General features: G+C 42.2%; 1 protein-coding gene across 5 annotated transcripts in view; it reads right to left on the bottom strand.

Moving 5' to 3' along the window:
- Positions 1 to 17,592, bottom strand: part of B4GALT6 (beta-1,4-galactosyltransferase 6) — a 69,093-nt gene that overhangs the window by 36,119 nt on the left and 15,382 nt on the right. For 2 of the 5 annotated variants that reach the window (NM_001192596.1, XM_010818685.4), the window contains 2 exons: positions 11,137 to 11,253; positions 575 to 688 (listed from right to left, as the gene is read on the bottom strand). In NM_001192596.1, the coding sequence (NP_001179525.1) occupies positions 575 to 688; positions 11,137 to 11,253 (231 nt within the window). Of the gene's footprint in view, positions 1 to 574; positions 689 to 2,275; positions 2,454 to 11,136; positions 11,254 to 17,592 lie in introns of those variants that run through there. The other 3 variants (XM_059880822.1, XM_059880821.1, XM_059880823.1) reach the window with 2 other exon arrangements.

Below are 17,592 nucleotides of genomic sequence, written 5' to 3'. Positions count from 1 at the left end.
CTGAGAAGGACATGGCAACCCACTCCAGTGTTCTTGCCTGGGAAATCCCACAGACAGAGGAATCTGAAGGGCTACAGTCCATGGGGTCGGCCACAAATGAGCACATCCCTACACAGTTCACTTTTTTATACTGCACCATAGTTAATGACAATAAATAGATCTCTATGTATCAACATGGACAGTTCTCAAAAAATAACTAAGAAAGCAAGTTACAGAAAAAAATGCAATTTTAAAACCACTTATATAAATTCTTAAAGCCTTTGAAATATTTTAATTTTCTATCCATATAAAAGATATTAAAATCACCCTAAGAGTAATTTTAAGAATATACATGAAACTCACAACAGAGGTTATTTCTGGGCAAGTGAAAAGCTTTTCTTCAGTTTTTCAATCCTGCTCCCCCCTACAAAAAATTGCTCTGCACCCCTCAAAAGTCAAATATAATAACATGCTACACGATATGAACATGAGCACCCTGATAATGACCTGAGGGTGGTGTCCTCAAACCATGTGAATTTTATTATGTTATTATAATACAAGCACATAGCTGAAGTGAAAACGAGATGAAACTTACGCATGTAAGGCAGTTTTTCTGGGCAGGGGAGGTATGGTGAATATGTGAAGTTTTCCGGAAGATATGTTGTTGTTTGAACAAGATAATCACTTGAATTATTGCCTTCAGGATAATCTTAGAGAGAGAGAGAAAAAAAAAGTTACGACCAAAAAATTGCCTTTTGCTTTGCTCCTAGTATGAAATATGTCGCTGTCACTGTGTAAACACTACACTCTGCGATCCACAGCAGCACTTAAAAGCCAATTATCTAGAAAGAACTAGGGAAAAGCAAACTACACCCGCCGGGACTGCTCTCCCGTTCACCCTTCACGGCTGCCAGAAGGGACCTCTCAGCATGATTTCCCAGGGGACACTGGGACGAGGCTGGAGCGGAGCGGCCGGATCCGCGCGTGTGCACACACAGCAGACTCATTTGCCACCAGCAGAGAACACCTGCTCCCATCCCTCTCCGAGCTGAGGCAGATGCAAAAGGGGAGTGAAAGTGTACCAGGGGTGCGAGAGCGTGGGCTCAGCAGTGTGGTGCACGGGCTTAGTTGCCCTGTGGCATATGGGATCTTCCCCGACCAGGGATCGAACGGTGTCCCCTGCACTGGCAGGGAGATTCTCAACCCCCTGGCCAAAGAAGCCACCACAATGAGAAGCCTGTGCACCACAAGAGAGAGTAGCCCCTGCCTGCCACAACTAGAGAAAGCCCACGTGCGGCAGTGAAGACCCAGCACAGCCAAAAATAAAATACAACTGTATATATGTGTATTAACATATATATAAAGAAAGTGCTCCAGGGGGATCATCTCCACTATCAGGCAGCCCAGGGTGCTCTGGACACCCACATGGCCACAGCACGCTGCATTTGCAGCCAGAGAGAGCAGACGGTAGGAGTAATGTTTTCTCACTGCCTCACACTTAAGAAACTGAGATTTACCCACTCAACTGACTTCTGCAATACAGCCCAATTAAAAGTCTTAAATTAGTCATACCCAACGCGTGGGCTGCAGTTTCTGGAGCACCCTGGAGCTATTATTACATTAGGTCTATTATTTTTAGAGTCAGCAAATTATGGAACACAGAGGTACTGGTTTAGAGTGCCAAGATCAAGTACTGAGTTCAAATCCTGCACCAACATGCACTAGCTTGGTGGCACAAAGCAAGAGAAGAAAAGTTTCTCTTCTGCACCTGCCTCGTGTCAGATTTCAGAAAGATAAGTGTACAAAGTGCTCAGAACAACCCCAAGTCCATATGCATATTCAGGAACTTCAGCTAGGAGTGACTGCTTTAGAAATGAGCCCCTCAACCTGGAACAATCAAGAGCCTTAGGAATTTTTTAACTTGGAACCGAGGAGATCACATCTCAGTCCCTTTCTGGAACAAAGTTCTGAGAAATTCTGAGAAGCAAATCTGGGAACCATGACCTGATAGCTTCCTGCTATGCAAGAGGAAGCTGGTGTAAGAAAATGAGACCAGCACCCAGTCAATAAGAGACGAGAAATGGAAACGGCTGATTACACCAGTCTGTCTTCTGGATCACAAACTTTGTACCCACAGGAAATGAAGTTCCAGCAGCCACTTTGGAGAAGATGAAGACTTTACTTGAGACCTCAGTAATCTGCTCTAATGAAAAACGCATTCCTATAAGAAGTGGCCAGCAAGAAGAGTTAGGAAAAGGGAAAACGGACGTATGACTTAAAAGGGCGGTCTGCCTACCAGCGACCAGCAAGCACAAGACTGAGGGTCAAAATCACAGGCTTCAGATCAGATGAGATCAGTCGCTCAGTCATGTCCGACTCTTTGCGACCCCATGAATCGCAGCACACCAGGCCTCCCTGTCCATCACCAACTCCCGGAGTTCACTCAGACTCACGTCCATCGAGTCAGTGATGCCATCCAGCCATCTCATCCTCTGTCGTCCCCTTCTCCTCCTGCCCCCAATCCCTCCCAGCATCAGAGTCTTTTCCAATGAGTCAACTCTTCACATGAGGTGGCCAAAGTACTGGAGTTTCAGCTTTAGCATCATTCCTTCCAAAGAAATCCCAGGGCTGATCTCCTTCAGAATGGACTGGTTGGATCTCCTTGCAGTCCAAGGGACTCTCAAGAGTCTTCTCCAACACCACAGTTCAAAAGCATCAATTCTTCGGCGCTCAGCCTTCTTCACAGTCCAACTCTCACATCCATATATGACCATAGGAAAAACCATAGCCTTGACTAGACGAATCTTTGTTGGCAAAGTAATGTCTCTGCTTTTGAATATGCTATCTAGGTTGGTCATAACTTTCCTTCCAAGGAGTAAGCATCTTTTAATTTCATGGCTGCAATCACCATCTGTAGTGATTTTGGAGCCCCCAAAAATAAAGTCTGACTGTTTCCACTGTTTCCCCATCTATTTCCCATGAAGTGGTGGGACTGGATGCCATGATCTTCGTTTTCTGAATGTTGAGCTTTAAGCCAACTTTTTCACTCTCCACTTTCACTTTCATCAAGAGGCTTTTTAGCTCCTCTTCACAGGCTTATTGAACTGCAAAAGTTAAACCTCACCGCAGACTCCTGAAAATTGAATGTGAAGCACATGAGAAGAATCAAAGAAACTTAAATACCTCTGGTCCATGTCATGACCTAACAAACATTCATGCATCATCAAAATACAATAGATGAAGGGAATTCCCTGGTGGTCCAGTGGTTAAGATTTCTTGCTTTCACTGCCAAGGGCCCAGGTTCAATCCCTGGTCAGGGAACAAAGATCCTGCAAGCCACAGGTGTGACCAATAAATAAATAACAAAGCAAACTGAAGACATTCTTTAAAAAAAAAAATACAGTAGATGGAGATGCAGCCTGGGAGCCAGGAAGACACTTTGGAGCAAAGACACACACCCTTCAGGCCTACCTGCTGGAAGGGGCCCTGCAGACCAGAGCCCCTTATAAATAAGTGGCAATTCCTCATGAATTTGCAACTTGTCAGTCAGGTTTCAAGGTAAGTGTATTACCAGAAAACCTCAACGTGACAAATAGGGCCCAGTGACAGTACAGTGGCTAAGACCTATTCCACCAGAAAGTGAGAAAGCCTCAGTAACAAAGTCCTCCCCCACTCATGCCTTTCTCCAAGGAAGCCTGCAGAGCGTTTGGTAAGGAAAGCCCTCTAAGACAGAGGGCAGAGGGGTTCAGTGGACATTACTAGTTTTTATGCCAATACATGCAGGGACAGACAAAAACCACAGAAACAAACCCCTCTAGGAGACCACATCTGTGTCTCATCCATAGATACCTGAAAGATTTAAAGATACGAAGTTCCAGATGTTCAAGCTGATTTTAAAAAAGGCAGAGGAACCAGAGATCAAATTGCCAATATCCGCTGGATCATCGAAAAAGCAAGAGAGTTCCAGAAAAACATCTATTTCTGCTTTATTGACTATGCCAAAGCCTTTGACTGTGTGGATCACAATCAACTGTGGAAAATTCTGAAAGAGATGGGAATACCAGACCACCTGACCTGCCTCTTGAGAAACCTGTATGCAGGTCAGGAAGCAACAGTTAGAACTGGACATGGAACAACAGACTGGTTCCAAATAGGAAAAGGAGTTCGTCAAGGCTGTATATTGTTACCCTGCTTATTTAACTTCTATGCAGAGTACATCATGAGAAATGTTGGGCTAGAAGAAGCACAAGCTGGAATCAAGATTGCCGGGAGAAATATCAATAACCTCAGATATGCAGATGACACCACCCTTATGGCAGAAAGTGAAGAGGAACTCAAAAGCCTCTTGATGAAAGTGAAACAGGAGAGTGAAAAAGTTGGGTTAAAGCTCAACATTCAGAAAATGAAGATCATGGCATCTGGTCCCATCACTTCATGGGAAATAGATGGAGAAACAGCAGAAACAGTGTCAGACTTTATTTTTGGGGGCTCCAAAATCACTACAGATGGTGACTGCAGCCATGAAATTAAAAGACGCTTACTCCTTGGAAGGGAAGTTATGACCAACCTAGATAGCATATTCAAAAGCAGAGACATTACTTTGCCAACAAAGGTCTGTCTAGTCAAAGCTATGGTTTTTCCAGTGGTCACATATGGATGTGAGAGTTGGACTGTGAAGAAAGCTGAGCGCCAAAGAATTGATGCTTTTGAACTGTGGTGTTGGAGAAGACTCTTGAGAGTCCCTTGGACTGCAAGGAGATCCAATCAGTCCATTCTGAAGGAGATCAGTCCTAAGTGTTCTTTGGAAGGACTGATGCTAAAGTTGAAACTCCAGTACTTTGGCCACCTCATGCGAAGAGTTGACTCATTGGAAAAGACTCTGATGCTGGGAGGGATTGGGGGCAGGAGGAGAAGGGGACGACAGAGGATGAGATGGCTGGATGGCATCACTGACTCAATGGACATGAGTCTGGGTGAACTCTGGGAGTTGGTGATGGACAGGGAGGCCTGGTGTGCTGCAATTCATGGGGTCACAAAGAGTCGGACACGACTGAGCGAGTGAACTGAACTGAAGCATGACATAAGTGTGAGTGCCAAGTCACTTCAATCATGTCTGTCTTTCTAAGACCCATGGATTGTAGCCTGCCAGGCTCCTCTGTCCATGGGATTCTCCAGGGAACAATTTTAGAATGGGTTGCCATTTCCTTCTCCAGGAGATCTTCCCAACATACAAGAAACAAACTCTCACCTCCTGCAATGGCAGGCAGGTTCTTTACCACTAGCATCACCTGGGAAGCTTCAAAATAAGTGTCAGGAAGTCCAATAAAGTTCTGATTCTTTTCTCAAAATCCTTTAAAAACTATAGATATATGTATCAGATTTCTAGTAAAAACAAACAAACAAACAAACTCTTCTCCTTTTACTGGGGACTCAAACTATAAACTATGCCAGCCACGCATCTACTCTGTACTGTGCATTTGTAGGAGCTGAAAATAGAAGATAAATAAGCTTGTCCCTGGGAGTCCACTGCCTTTCTGTGGTCCAAAGGCCCATTTTCTTATAATCCCGAAGAAGACAAGTATTAACACACAGTCCTAAAGTAATTTCTTAATGTCGTATAAATTTAAATAAGAGCATTTTCTTACTATACATAATTTATTAATTCTTGTCATTAAAGCCTGGGCCTCCTCTCTTAGCCACAGACTCTGATTTTAAACCCACATCCAAGTCACAAAGGTTTAAAGCTCTCCAGACCTCTCTGCAAAACAGACTGTTAACACGGCTCCCTTTGGGGAGTCTCGTGTCAACGGGAGGGCTGGAGGATTGTTTTCACTGTTTATTTTCAGGCTAAAATGACTGAATTTGTCACGAAAGAAACCATGGATCACTTTTATCAGTTTATAAAGAATCAATTTTAAAAAACCCTCAGAGACATGCAGTATCATTATATTTTATCCTTTAAATACAAAGTTTTTTAGCTAAAACATGTGACTCTTGGCAACGTCCTTATAAATGATCACAAGACCTCAACTCATTGTCAGGCTAATAAAAATGTCTGTACCCTTCAGTAACGCATCCAGTGGTAGTTACGTCATCCCAGTGTGTTGTGAATATAAGAACTATGCACCCCCTTGCCATATGTCTATAAATCTCTTTTAATTGAAATCAAATTGCCTTTGATTTCTAGCATCTAACACAGCATCTACAAAACAGAAGATACTCACTACAAAAGAATACTTCACAACTGATAATGTGGCCAACAATGATTTAAACTCTGGGAGACTATGATGTAATAAACCCACAAAACTGTTATTCCTACCAAAGTGCTGAGGCCCATGTAGCACACCCCCAGCTCAAAACCCAGGAGCTTTAAAAGATGACGCATGACAGATGCTCCAGAGGCCGATCTACCACAACCGCTGTAAAATGCAGACATTATTTCATCTAATGAACGGATGAAAACACAGTGAGACTTGGGCCCCTGCCTTCTTCCTCCCTTTCAGAGCTACACCGGAAAAAAAAGGAACCCAGAATGAAAACTGTTAGACAAGCCCCTCCTTGGCTCTCACTGGATCTTAAGAGAACAGGCCAAATGAGCCCTCTCTAGGGCTTTGTTTCCCCTGCGGCTGAAAGCAGGTAACAGAAACCCAGTCAGCGTTCTGGCCTGTTTACTGCTTGCCGGGTCAGGCTGGCCAAGTCCAAGGGCCTCCATCCACGCACCCGCCGAATGAGGAAGTGTGCCGGCTTATTTCTAACAAGCCTACTGGCTCTAACAGCACGTGACCTTTGTCATCTGTTCTGATAACTGCTCACTGAATAATACATTTTGTTTTCTTAATTTGACTGACTCCATGAGCTACAAGGCAAGGTACCATTTGATTATAAAAGTACATGATTTCTTTACAAAAATTTTATATAAATCTCTTTACACTTGATGCTTCAGAATGTCAGGCACATGGTTAAAAAGTCCTATTTGGAATCAAAAGTACTTAGAAATATCACAATTTGCCACTACGTGTTAAATATTATGCTTTTTGCTAACTAGTTTTATTGGCATATAACACTGTATTAGTTTAAGGTGTACCACATAAGGATTTGATACTTGGATATTTTGTGAAATGATTACTACCAGGCTAATTAATTAACATCCATCACATGGTTACATATTTTTTTCTTGTGATGAGAATTTTAAAGATCTAATCTAAGTGATAAATTTTCAATGAGTCAATACATATTTCTCAACTCTTCCCTGGAGCCCAATCAGTCCTTTGTACACCTTACTGACCACTGTCTCCTTTGGGGCAGATTTTATCTGTACCTGCACAGAAATAAATCACTGAATTATAAGTAGCTATTTACAGTTCCATCTCTCCCAGAAGCCTAGAGATCTTCCATAAAATGAAGATCTTTTATTCTTTTTTTGGGGGGTGGGAGGTGGGGGAGGTAGGAATGCTTTATTTTTGAATTGTACTATCTGCCTTTTGGGCTTTCCTGGTGACTCAGTGGTAAAGAATCCCCATGCCAATTCAGGAGATTTGGATTCAATCTCTGAGTCAGGAAGATCCCCAGGAGAAGGAAACGGCATCCCACTCCATGATTCTTGCCCAGGATCCCAAGGACAGAGGAACCTAGCAGGCTATAGTCCATAGGGTCGCAAAAGAGTTGGACATGACTTACAATAATATCTGCCTTTTACAGTGAATGCTACATGCCAGATTTTCATTTTAGTCTTATAATTCTATGAAACAAGGTAAATGAAAAAGCTGGGCATAAAGAACTTGCAGAATCTTTTAAATATTCACAGGTTAGTTGGTATAAGAACAAGTACTAGATCCAGAATCCTTTGATCCTTAAACCAGAGAATATCAGCAGTCGGGAAGACAAGCTCTCGCCCTGGTTGACCAGTTACAAGCTGTGCAGCCTTGGGTTGGTCACTTCATCTGGGCTCTGTTGTCTCAGATGTATAATAATGGGGTTGAAGCAAGTGATCTCTAATGGTCCTTCTAGATCTAAAGTTTCAAGATTATTTCCCCTAGAAAAAGTAATGTGGCAATGTGGGAGAAAGACCATGCTGTTGGAAAGCACAGTTTTGAAAGGATGTTTTTCTTCATGTTGTATCTCCAATATCTAGCTGAGTATTAACTATACTAGCTGCTCAATATAAATGAACACGGCAGTGCTTCATAGTTACCTATTCAAACTCCATTTTCCCTTTATTAGTAGGTAAAATGAAAGTGTTAGTTACTCAGTCGTGTCTGAATCTTTGTAATCCCATGGACTGTAGACTGCCAGGCTCCTCTGTCCATGGAATTTTCCAGGCAAAAATACTAGACTGGGTTGCCATTCCCTTCTCCAAGGGATCTTCCCAACGCGCATCTCCTGTATTGCAGGTAGATTCTTTACTGTCTGAGCCACCAGGGACAGAATCCCAATTTCATTCAGAGCACCAGAAGCCCAGCTCAAAGACTATCATCCCCAGTCGCCCTCACAATTAAGTATGTCTCTTTGCTGACAAAGGTCTATACAGTAAAAACTATGGTTTTTCCAGTGGTCATGTACAGATGTGAGAGTTGGACCATAAAGAAGGCTGGGCACTGAAGACTCGACGCTTTTGAACTGTGGTGTTGGAGAAGACTCCTTAGAGTTTCTTGCTTGGACTGCAACAAGATCAGACAAGTCAATCCTAAAGGAAATCAACCCTGAATATTCACTGAAAGGACTGAAGCTGATGCTGAAGCTCCAATACTTAGGCTACCTGATGCAAAGAGCCAATTCATTGGGAAAGACTCTAATGCTGGGAAAGACTGAAGGCAAGAGGAGAAGAGGGAGGCAGAGGATGAGACAGTTAGATAGCACCACTGACTCAGTGGACATGAATCAGAAAATTCCAGGAGATAGTAAAGGACAGGGAAGCCTGGCATGCTGCAGTCCATGGGGTCGCAGAGTCAGACACGACTAAGCAACTGAACAATGAGACATGAGTGGAATTACCATGTGGGACTTCTGGGAAGGATCTTTACCAAGGGGGAACTCTGTTTCTTTTCCCTTTCTTCCACTGCTCCTTCTAATGACCCAAGAGCAAACATGAAGCCCGGAGACCCCCAGTGCCTTAGCCTGTGAAACATGACAGAGCAGAAGGGGGAAAGTGTGTGAAGAGTTTCTCAACAAAAGGAAGTTATCCAACCTCCAGATCTGATTTACACAAGAACATAAGCCTCGTGTTTAAACCACTGCAGTCAGCTTTCTTTTACAACCAAACCCAATTCCTAACTGACAATGACAGTCTCCCGAGAAGAGCTGCACCATCAGTAAAGGAACCAACTGAAAGGCTTCCAAAGGTTCATAAAAAGCAAACTTTAACCAAAGGACACATTGGTTGTTTGGTCTTCACTGAAACTCTGATTCAGTGAGGAGAGGAGGGAATTTCTTTTCAGTTGTGACGTATTGCAGTTGGGGTTGGAGGTGGGGTTCATCTTGCTGAAATAACTAATTCTCCTAATGAAGCACAATATTCACACATGTAACTTATTCACACCCTGGGAAAAGAACCTGATTATACACAGATTTTATAAGCACTCACTTACACAAATACAGTAACCTAAAGATGCTTAATACTTCTGTTCAGTTGAACGAACTTCTAATGAACACTTTAACAACCAACTTATTTAACCAGGACAAATCCCAGTGAAGCTTTTAAAATGTTTCAACTTCTCTAAAATTGACCTATAATTCAGAAGACTAATTCAGGCAGAAGACCAGTTCATGAGACTTTCGCTGTGCTATTAAAATACCAACTCAGATGAGACCATCCTTCTGAAGGAAATTTCTTTAAAGTTAAAAGAAGAAAATTAAGAGTGATTAAAAAACATTGATTGGTGGCATCATAACACAAATTAGGCAAATAACTAGAATAGATTTTGTAGAAGCATGTGTGACACTGAAATTAAGAATCAATATGCAACAGTCTTGAGATCTGCCGCTGCTAAGTCACTTCAGTCGTATTCGACTCTGTGTGACCCCATAGACGTCAACCCACCAGGCTCTCCTGCCCCTGGGATTCTCCAGGCAAGAACACTGGAGTGGATTGCCATTTCCTTCTCCAATGCATGAAAGTGAAAAAGTGAAAGTGAAGTCGCTCAGTCGTGTCCGACTCTTAGCGACCCCATGGACTACAGCCTACCAGGCTCCTCCATCCATGGGATTTTCCAGGCAAGAGTACTGGAGTGGGGTGCCATTGCCTTCTCCGCTTGAGATCTGAGACCGGTCTAAATCTATTACCCACCTTAACATACATTTTAAGAAAATGTACCTATGACTGGGAGGGACAGGGACTTCCTATTAGCAAGTTAGGTGTGTGTGTGTGATTTATAGTGACACAATGAAGAACTGATGACATAAATTGAATCTTGAATTTTAACTGCTTAAAATAAGAATACAGTGGATGCAACAACTGACAATCAGCCGCATCTAATACAGCTTCCAGAGACAATGTGGAAAACACTGCTACAAGGAGCACACGCATTCTTCCACAACAGTTGAACCTACTCACATTAGCTCTACCATCATTAAATCATGAGTTGCGCCTATTACTTAGGCTTTAACTTCCTGTGATTCTGATGGAGACCCTTCTTCTAAGTTATATTTTAAAAAGGCAAGAGCAGCTACTGATTTCCAATGTTATATGATTTCTTCCTTTCGCTCCTAAAAAGGCCACACAATGATCAACACTCGTCTGTAACTGAAACAAGTATTTTCTACACAAAGTTGGCAAATCATCTTAGGAATTAAAATGGGCATGAAAAAAGATGGCAGCATGGCTAAGATGCATAAATGACTCTCTTTGTGATTAATTTGTCTTTACTATGGAAGGTGAATTGAAAAATACAAGTTATCTTTCATATTTTGCTTATGCTTTCAAGAATTAACCTAAGTGTCTTTATACAAAACCCCATCACCTCGGCGATCACACCTCTGATGTCCTAGAATACTTGACAGTCCTGATAGTGAAGGAGCCTCCTGGAGCACTCTGGAGACCTTCCTCATTAACAGGAAGTTACTTGGAGGCAGGACAAAGATGAAGAGATTAGGTTTACTAGTTTACGATGACAAGGCTAAGAAGCAGAAGTGAAGCAAAATTAAAACCGGAAGCAGCCTTACCTGTGCCGTTGAGCGTGGTGTTTTTATTTGTGTACAGCCTGATCATATGTCCTATTGTCTTCACATTTTCTCTTAACATTATTCCTCGAGCTTGTACCATAAAGAGATATGTGTTGGCTATAAAAGATGAAAAAAAAAAGAAAGATGACATGACTCAATTAGCTTTTTTAAATTAAAAAAATAATATTCAGAATTGAGGAACTGCTCAATAGACCCGAACTGATTCAATTAGTACATCGAATGGGCAAACAAATATAAAATTACTATTTCCCATTATCGAAAACTCACAAAAACAAACTCCTTTTAAAAAACAATAAAATGAAAAATTAAAAGTAGTAATATCCATCCGTCAACTAGAATGAGACTAAATGGAACAATCCAAAATATCATAATTCCTTTATCCACATATGATTTTCTACTACAAAATATACTCAGGAATTTCAGAAAGGCATTCTTTACCACATTCAACCACATAATCCTAAAATTCATTTTCTCTAATTTTATATTAATACCCTCGAACCAAGGACTCCACAGAGATAAGAATTCCCTCATGAATCATAAACATATGTCACAAATCACTATGTCTAGTCTGGATACAGATCTTTCAAATTCTCAGTGTTGGGGGCACACGCAGGATGATCTAGAATCACAATCTCTTTTGGCAATTTCTCTTGATTACTTGAAATTTTACACTCTCCATCAAAAACCTACCTACCAGGATTGTAAAAGCAGACAGAATCAAAATCAACGTGGCAGCGCTATTTACAATAGCCAGAACATGGAAGCAACCTAGATGTCCAATGACAGAGGTACAGCTAAAGAAGATATGGTACCTATACACAGTGGAATAGAACTCAACCATCAAAAGGAACACATGTGAGTCGGCTGTAGTGAGGTGGATGAACCTAGAACCTGTTACACAGAGTGAAGGCAGTCACAAAAACAAGTCATCTATTATCATCTATAATATCATCTATTAAAGCATTCATATGGAATCTAATGGAGAAGGAAATGGAAACCCACTCCAGTATTCCTGCCTGGAAAATTCCATGGACAGAGGAACCTGGCGGGCTACAATCCATGGGGTTGCAAAGAGTTGGCCACGACTAGCACATCAGCATGCAATCTAGAAACAGTACAGATGAACCTATTTACAGAGAAGAAATGGAGACACAGATGTAGAGAGTGGACTGTGGACACAGCGGGAGAAGAGGTGGGACAAATGGAGAGAGCAGCACTGACACGTGCACATCACCACGTGGAAAAGACAACTAGCCTGGCGCTCGATGACGACCGAGAAGGGCGGGATGGTACATACATAATCACAACTGATTCACATTCATGTATAGCAGAGACCTCCACAATGCTGTAAAGCAATTGTCCTTCAATAGAAAAAAAAATTTTAAGTACATCATTAGTGGTCTCATTTTAATTAAAAAAAAAATCAATGTGGCATTTTCAAGTTGTTAATTTCAATCTCCAAGGTAAGTGCTTTAACCTCTGGGAGAAACTGGTAATTGGACAAAGATTACAAGAGTCATTGCCTTTTGAGATGCCAGGCCTCCTCAGAAAAGCACGGAAGTCGCAGGACCCTTTCTTCCTTGGTCCTGGTTCTGCTAGTGCTGGGTGTAACTCTGGACAGCACACCAGATCTCAGTTCCCTCACCTAAAAATGGCAGTACACACCAGGTTTCTCGGAAGCCCCTTCTACACTAAATGCTCCAGGCATAAAGCTAAAAATCATAAGCTCCATTCAGACAACAGGAGGCGGCTCATTTTCACAGCAAAACCAAGAAACTGCAAGGCTTGGTTAATGACTCTTTCAATTTTAAGATAAGCTGTCTCTCAACACACTAATGGCACTCTCAAAAAATGAATGCTGAGTGAAAAGATAAAAATTGCCAACTCATTTTCTGGGCCCAGTTCTGCTTCTTTGAGATGGCACAGGGAGATGAGCAAAATGTTTGCTACCTCCTTTCTCCTTTTATTGAAATTTGAACTTGCTCGAAGTACAAATGAGCAGAGAATAAATAGAGAAGTGGAGTAAAATCACACTTTTTTTTTCACCTTTAATCCATAAGAGAGAATGCAGGTTTCACATAAGCTCCAGCTCAATCGTTTTTAGGCGCCTGTCCAGAACCTGCCTGCCAATGCAGGACATGTAAGACATGGGTTCGATCCTTGCGTCAGGAAGATCCCATGGAGAAGGGCATGGCAACCCACTCCAGTATTCTTGCCTGGAGAATCCCATGGACACAGTCCACGGAGTTGCCAAGAGTCAGACATAACTGAGCAACTTAGCACACACGCACCACACCCTCTCTGGAGATCAGTCCTATAATTAGATCTAACTTGTTTAGGCTTGAGTTTATTAAACCAGGCTTATAAACCCCACAAGTTTCTATTAATTTTTGTTTTTTTAGTGGACTTTCAAAGACAGATGAGACAAAGTGAAAAATGAAACTAAAGAGAACAGCCAACCAAAAATGTGGGAAAATGTTCAAGAAAAGCCAAAGTAACATTAGCAATTCTACCTAAACCAAGATTTCAACTGAAACGACACAGAGAAAAAAAATGAAATGGATTATGAGTACCTACTATACAATTATCTTGGATCATTTAATCCTAAAATTATATATGAAATTTGTTATCAGTGGTGTAAATAGCCTATACTATTTGTTATGCACCAAACTTGGCGGAGGGGAGACCTGGAGAAGGAGGACTGAGTCAAGAGTAATTAGGCCAAGACCAGTACTGGGAGAAACAATACTGCCCCAAACAAGGATACACAAAGTAAGAATACATGTGTGTCCTGGAAACAGAATTTCCACAAACTACAGTTTTTTCTTTTAATTAACAAACCTACTCTAACAGAGAAAACTGCTTGAATCTTGTGTGCTTAGTCGCTCAGTCATGTCCAACTCTTTGCAACCCCATGGACTATTGCCCGCCAGGCTCCTCTGTCCATGGGATTCTCCAGGCAAGAATACTGGAGTGCGTTGCCATGCCTTCCTCCAGGGGATCTTCCCCACCCAGGAATCAAATCCGAATCCTGAAACCAAGTCAAATTTAAGAAACAAGGACAATAACCAGCATAGAAAAGGACAATCAAAGTCAACTTTTCCTAAAAACTTTCAAAATATCAGGTAACCAAACTGTTAAAAAAAAAAAAAGATTACTGATGGCACCTGCGACAAGGGTGATTTACCAACATCATGTATTTACTCTGCATTAGACAGATGGAGAAAAAACAAAGGTGAGACACCAAGCTCTCCAAACGGAAAACATATTAGTTTATTTTCAATCATTCACAGCTAATTGAGTTACATTCCTTAGGTTAATGGTCCTCATGGGTTTAATCCCTAAAGATCAAAACCCATTAAGGAATGAAGCTGTATTTAAATAGAGGCATTGTTAACAGGAGGAAGGCCATGTGTCAAAGTGTTTCAAGGCATAAGAAACCAGCATGGAATAATCCAGACTGACTACCAAACATCATAAAACTATAGTAACCCACACTCAGGTAATTCTACATGCCTGCTAATAATCATTATTGTAAAATAGAATGTCTTATTGGCAAGCCAGGAAATACTTGTCTAAAATTTCTATTCCAGGGACTACCCTGGTGGTCAGGTAGTGAAGACTCTGTGCTTCCACTCCAGGGGGCTATGGGTTCAAACCCTGGTAGGGGAATAAAGAAGCCCAAATGCTGCAAAAAATAGTTTTTTTTTTAAAAAGAGATTTTTCTATTCCATCTTACAAGCAACTACATTTCAGAAAATAGGGAATTTTTTCCCATGCTTGCCCTTTGGTCTCAAGACAACTCAAAAGAACACTAAAAACCAGTACTGATTCATTAAAATGATGTTACGTTCTCTAATTTAGTTCATTTGCTATTTGCCTCTGCATTGTGAGACATAAATTTCACTTATTTACCTAGTCTGTCTTCCAGGGGTTGGAGAGGAAGCTATACCCTAAGGGGAAAAAAACTTCAAAAATCAACAGTTTACAATAGCTTGTAGGCATCTTACCCTGGGTTTATGAGGAAAGAGATTTATGAACATGCCTCATTCTCAACTTGAGAAAACTAGGGAATGTATCTGCTATAAAGTTGTGTCTCCACACCCTTTTCCACATGCAGCTTCGCTCCTTCAAAGCACAGAATAGATTCAAGTCCCGGAGCTCTGTAGTCTGCAGTAATCTGGCAAAGGCTTCCTAGGCTTTGAAGGACTCAAATACAACATCCCTCTGATCTCAACATCCTTGTTCCTGACTGCCACAATCTCCAGGTCCTTTAACAAACCAGAAGTCAACTGCACAGCTGATTCTGAGAGGGAGACTGTGTTGTTAGACATTCTCACACACAGTGCTAGAGCTAAGAAGCGGAGAAGGCAATGGCACCCCACTCCAGTACTCTTGCCTGGAAAACCCCATGGACGGAGGAGCCTGGTAGACTGCAGTCCATGGGGTCACGAAGAGTCAGACATGACTGAGCGACTTCACTTTCACTTTTCACTTTCATGCATTGGAGAAGGAAATGGCAACCCACTCCAGTGTTTTTGCCTGGAGAATCCCAGGGACAGAGGAGCCTGGTGGGCTGCCATCTATGGGGTCACACAGAGTCGGACACGACTGAAGCGACTTAGCAGAAGCAGCAGCAGAGCTAAGAAGAGTGGGGTACAAATACAATTGGGAGAAACGTTCATACAAAAGTAAAAGTGGGAACCATGGCGATGAATTACCACAGGAAAAATTATCTAGAAAGGAGATAAGAAGGTGGAGTTCAGACCGCAAATAGAAGATATAAAACTAAAAGACCTCAAGATGAATGAATCTGAGCTGAAACATGGTGAAGAAGCCACTGGACAAACGAAAAAGGGAATGGTCAACCATGACAAATGTCAATACAGAGGAGAAGAAGACAGACAATAAGGAAAAAAGAAAAAAGCTTAAAAATGAAAAGCTAATACCTAGCACTTACTCTAATGGGTAGCTTTGCTGCTGCTGCTGCTAAGTCACTTCAGTTGTGTCCAACTCTGTACGACCCCATAGACGGCAGCCCACCAGGCTCCCCCATCCCCAGGATTCTCCAGGCAAGAACACTGGAGTGGGTGGCCATTTCCTTCCCCAATGCGTGAAAGTGAAGTCGCTCAGTCACGTCTGACTCTTCTCGACCCCATGGACTGCAGCCCACCAGGCTCCTCCATCCATGGGATTTTCTAGAAGTTCTTTATATAAACTAATTGACAACCCTGTAAGGTAGGTAGTAATATTCCCATTTTACAGATAAGGAAAATGGAGTTAAGTGATTTGCTCAAGGTCATACAGTAATTTATTAGCAAGTGGTGGAAGTCGGATTCACCCCCAGCAGATAGCTCCAGCAACCCAACTCTTCATCACCATCCCAGTCAGCCCTTTAAAATAATATTAGAGGGACTTCCCTGGTGGTCCAGTACTAAGATTCTGCTCTCCCAATGCAGGGGCGCCTGGGTTCAATCCCTGGTCAAGGAACTAGTTCCTACACGCTGCAACAAAGATTGAGGATCCCAGATGCCACAACTAAGACCCGATGCAGCCAAATAAACAAATGTTTTTTAAAACAAATAAACAAAAGTGCTATTAGATCCTGGTCAACCTTCAAGAGAGCAGTTTCACCCAAACAATGGGGAAAAAAAGAAATTAGTAGAGAGTTGAGTGGACAGAGTGAAAGCAGTCCAGTGTCAGAACAGGGAAGTGAGAGCAGGTCAAGGGGCGTTTCCTTGGGCAGGAGGGACCTCAGCATGACCTGAGTAGAGCAAGGAAAGAAGGACTTTAAGGTGAAGGCTCTAAGTGAGTAAGAGGAAAGAGGGAGAAGAACGTCTCCACCGATGGGACGGCACAAGCAGAGGCTCTGGGAGGCACAGCTGCAGAGGACACTCGGGATAAGCCATCCAACTTGAGGGCGCCGGCAGCAATGGACAGTAAGTTGTAACGGTCCCAGTAGGAAAACGGTGTGAAGAAACAGAAAGGCGAGGAGAGGACAGATGAGAAGTAACATTAACGGGGACTTCTCTGGTGGGCCAGTGGCTAAGACTCTGTGTTTCCAATGCAGGGGACCTGGGTTTGATCCCTGGTCAGGGAACTAGTTCCCACATGCCACAACCGAGAGTTCACATGCAACAACTAAAATAAATAATTTTTTTAAGTACTTCCCTATGACCAGTTAACTACATCATTCTCAACATTAAAAAAAGAAGTAGTAGTAACTCAGAAATCATCCCAGGGTGTGGAATGTTGGAGGGCGTGGGTTTCTAAAGAGAAGGGAAATGAATTAACATGAATTGAGTACCTCCATTCATCAGGCACTGAGCTAAATGCTATGTATTACACTTCATTTAATTCTTCTGTAGCAGGTTGAACAGAGACCCCCCAAAAGATGTGTGCACATCCTAATTCCCAGAACCTGCAAAGGTTATC

Source organism: Bos taurus, chromosome 24 (genome assembly GCF_002263795.3).
Source record: "Bos taurus isolate L1 Dominette 01449 registration number 42190680 breed Hereford chromosome 24, ARS-UCD2.0, whole genome shotgun sequence".
Classification (NCBI taxonomy): domain Eukaryota; kingdom Metazoa; phylum Chordata; class Mammalia; order Artiodactyla; family Bovidae; genus Bos; species Bos taurus.
The sequence above is the reverse complement of the archived record's forward strand: the minus strand, read 5'-3'. Positions and strand labels throughout refer to the sequence as shown.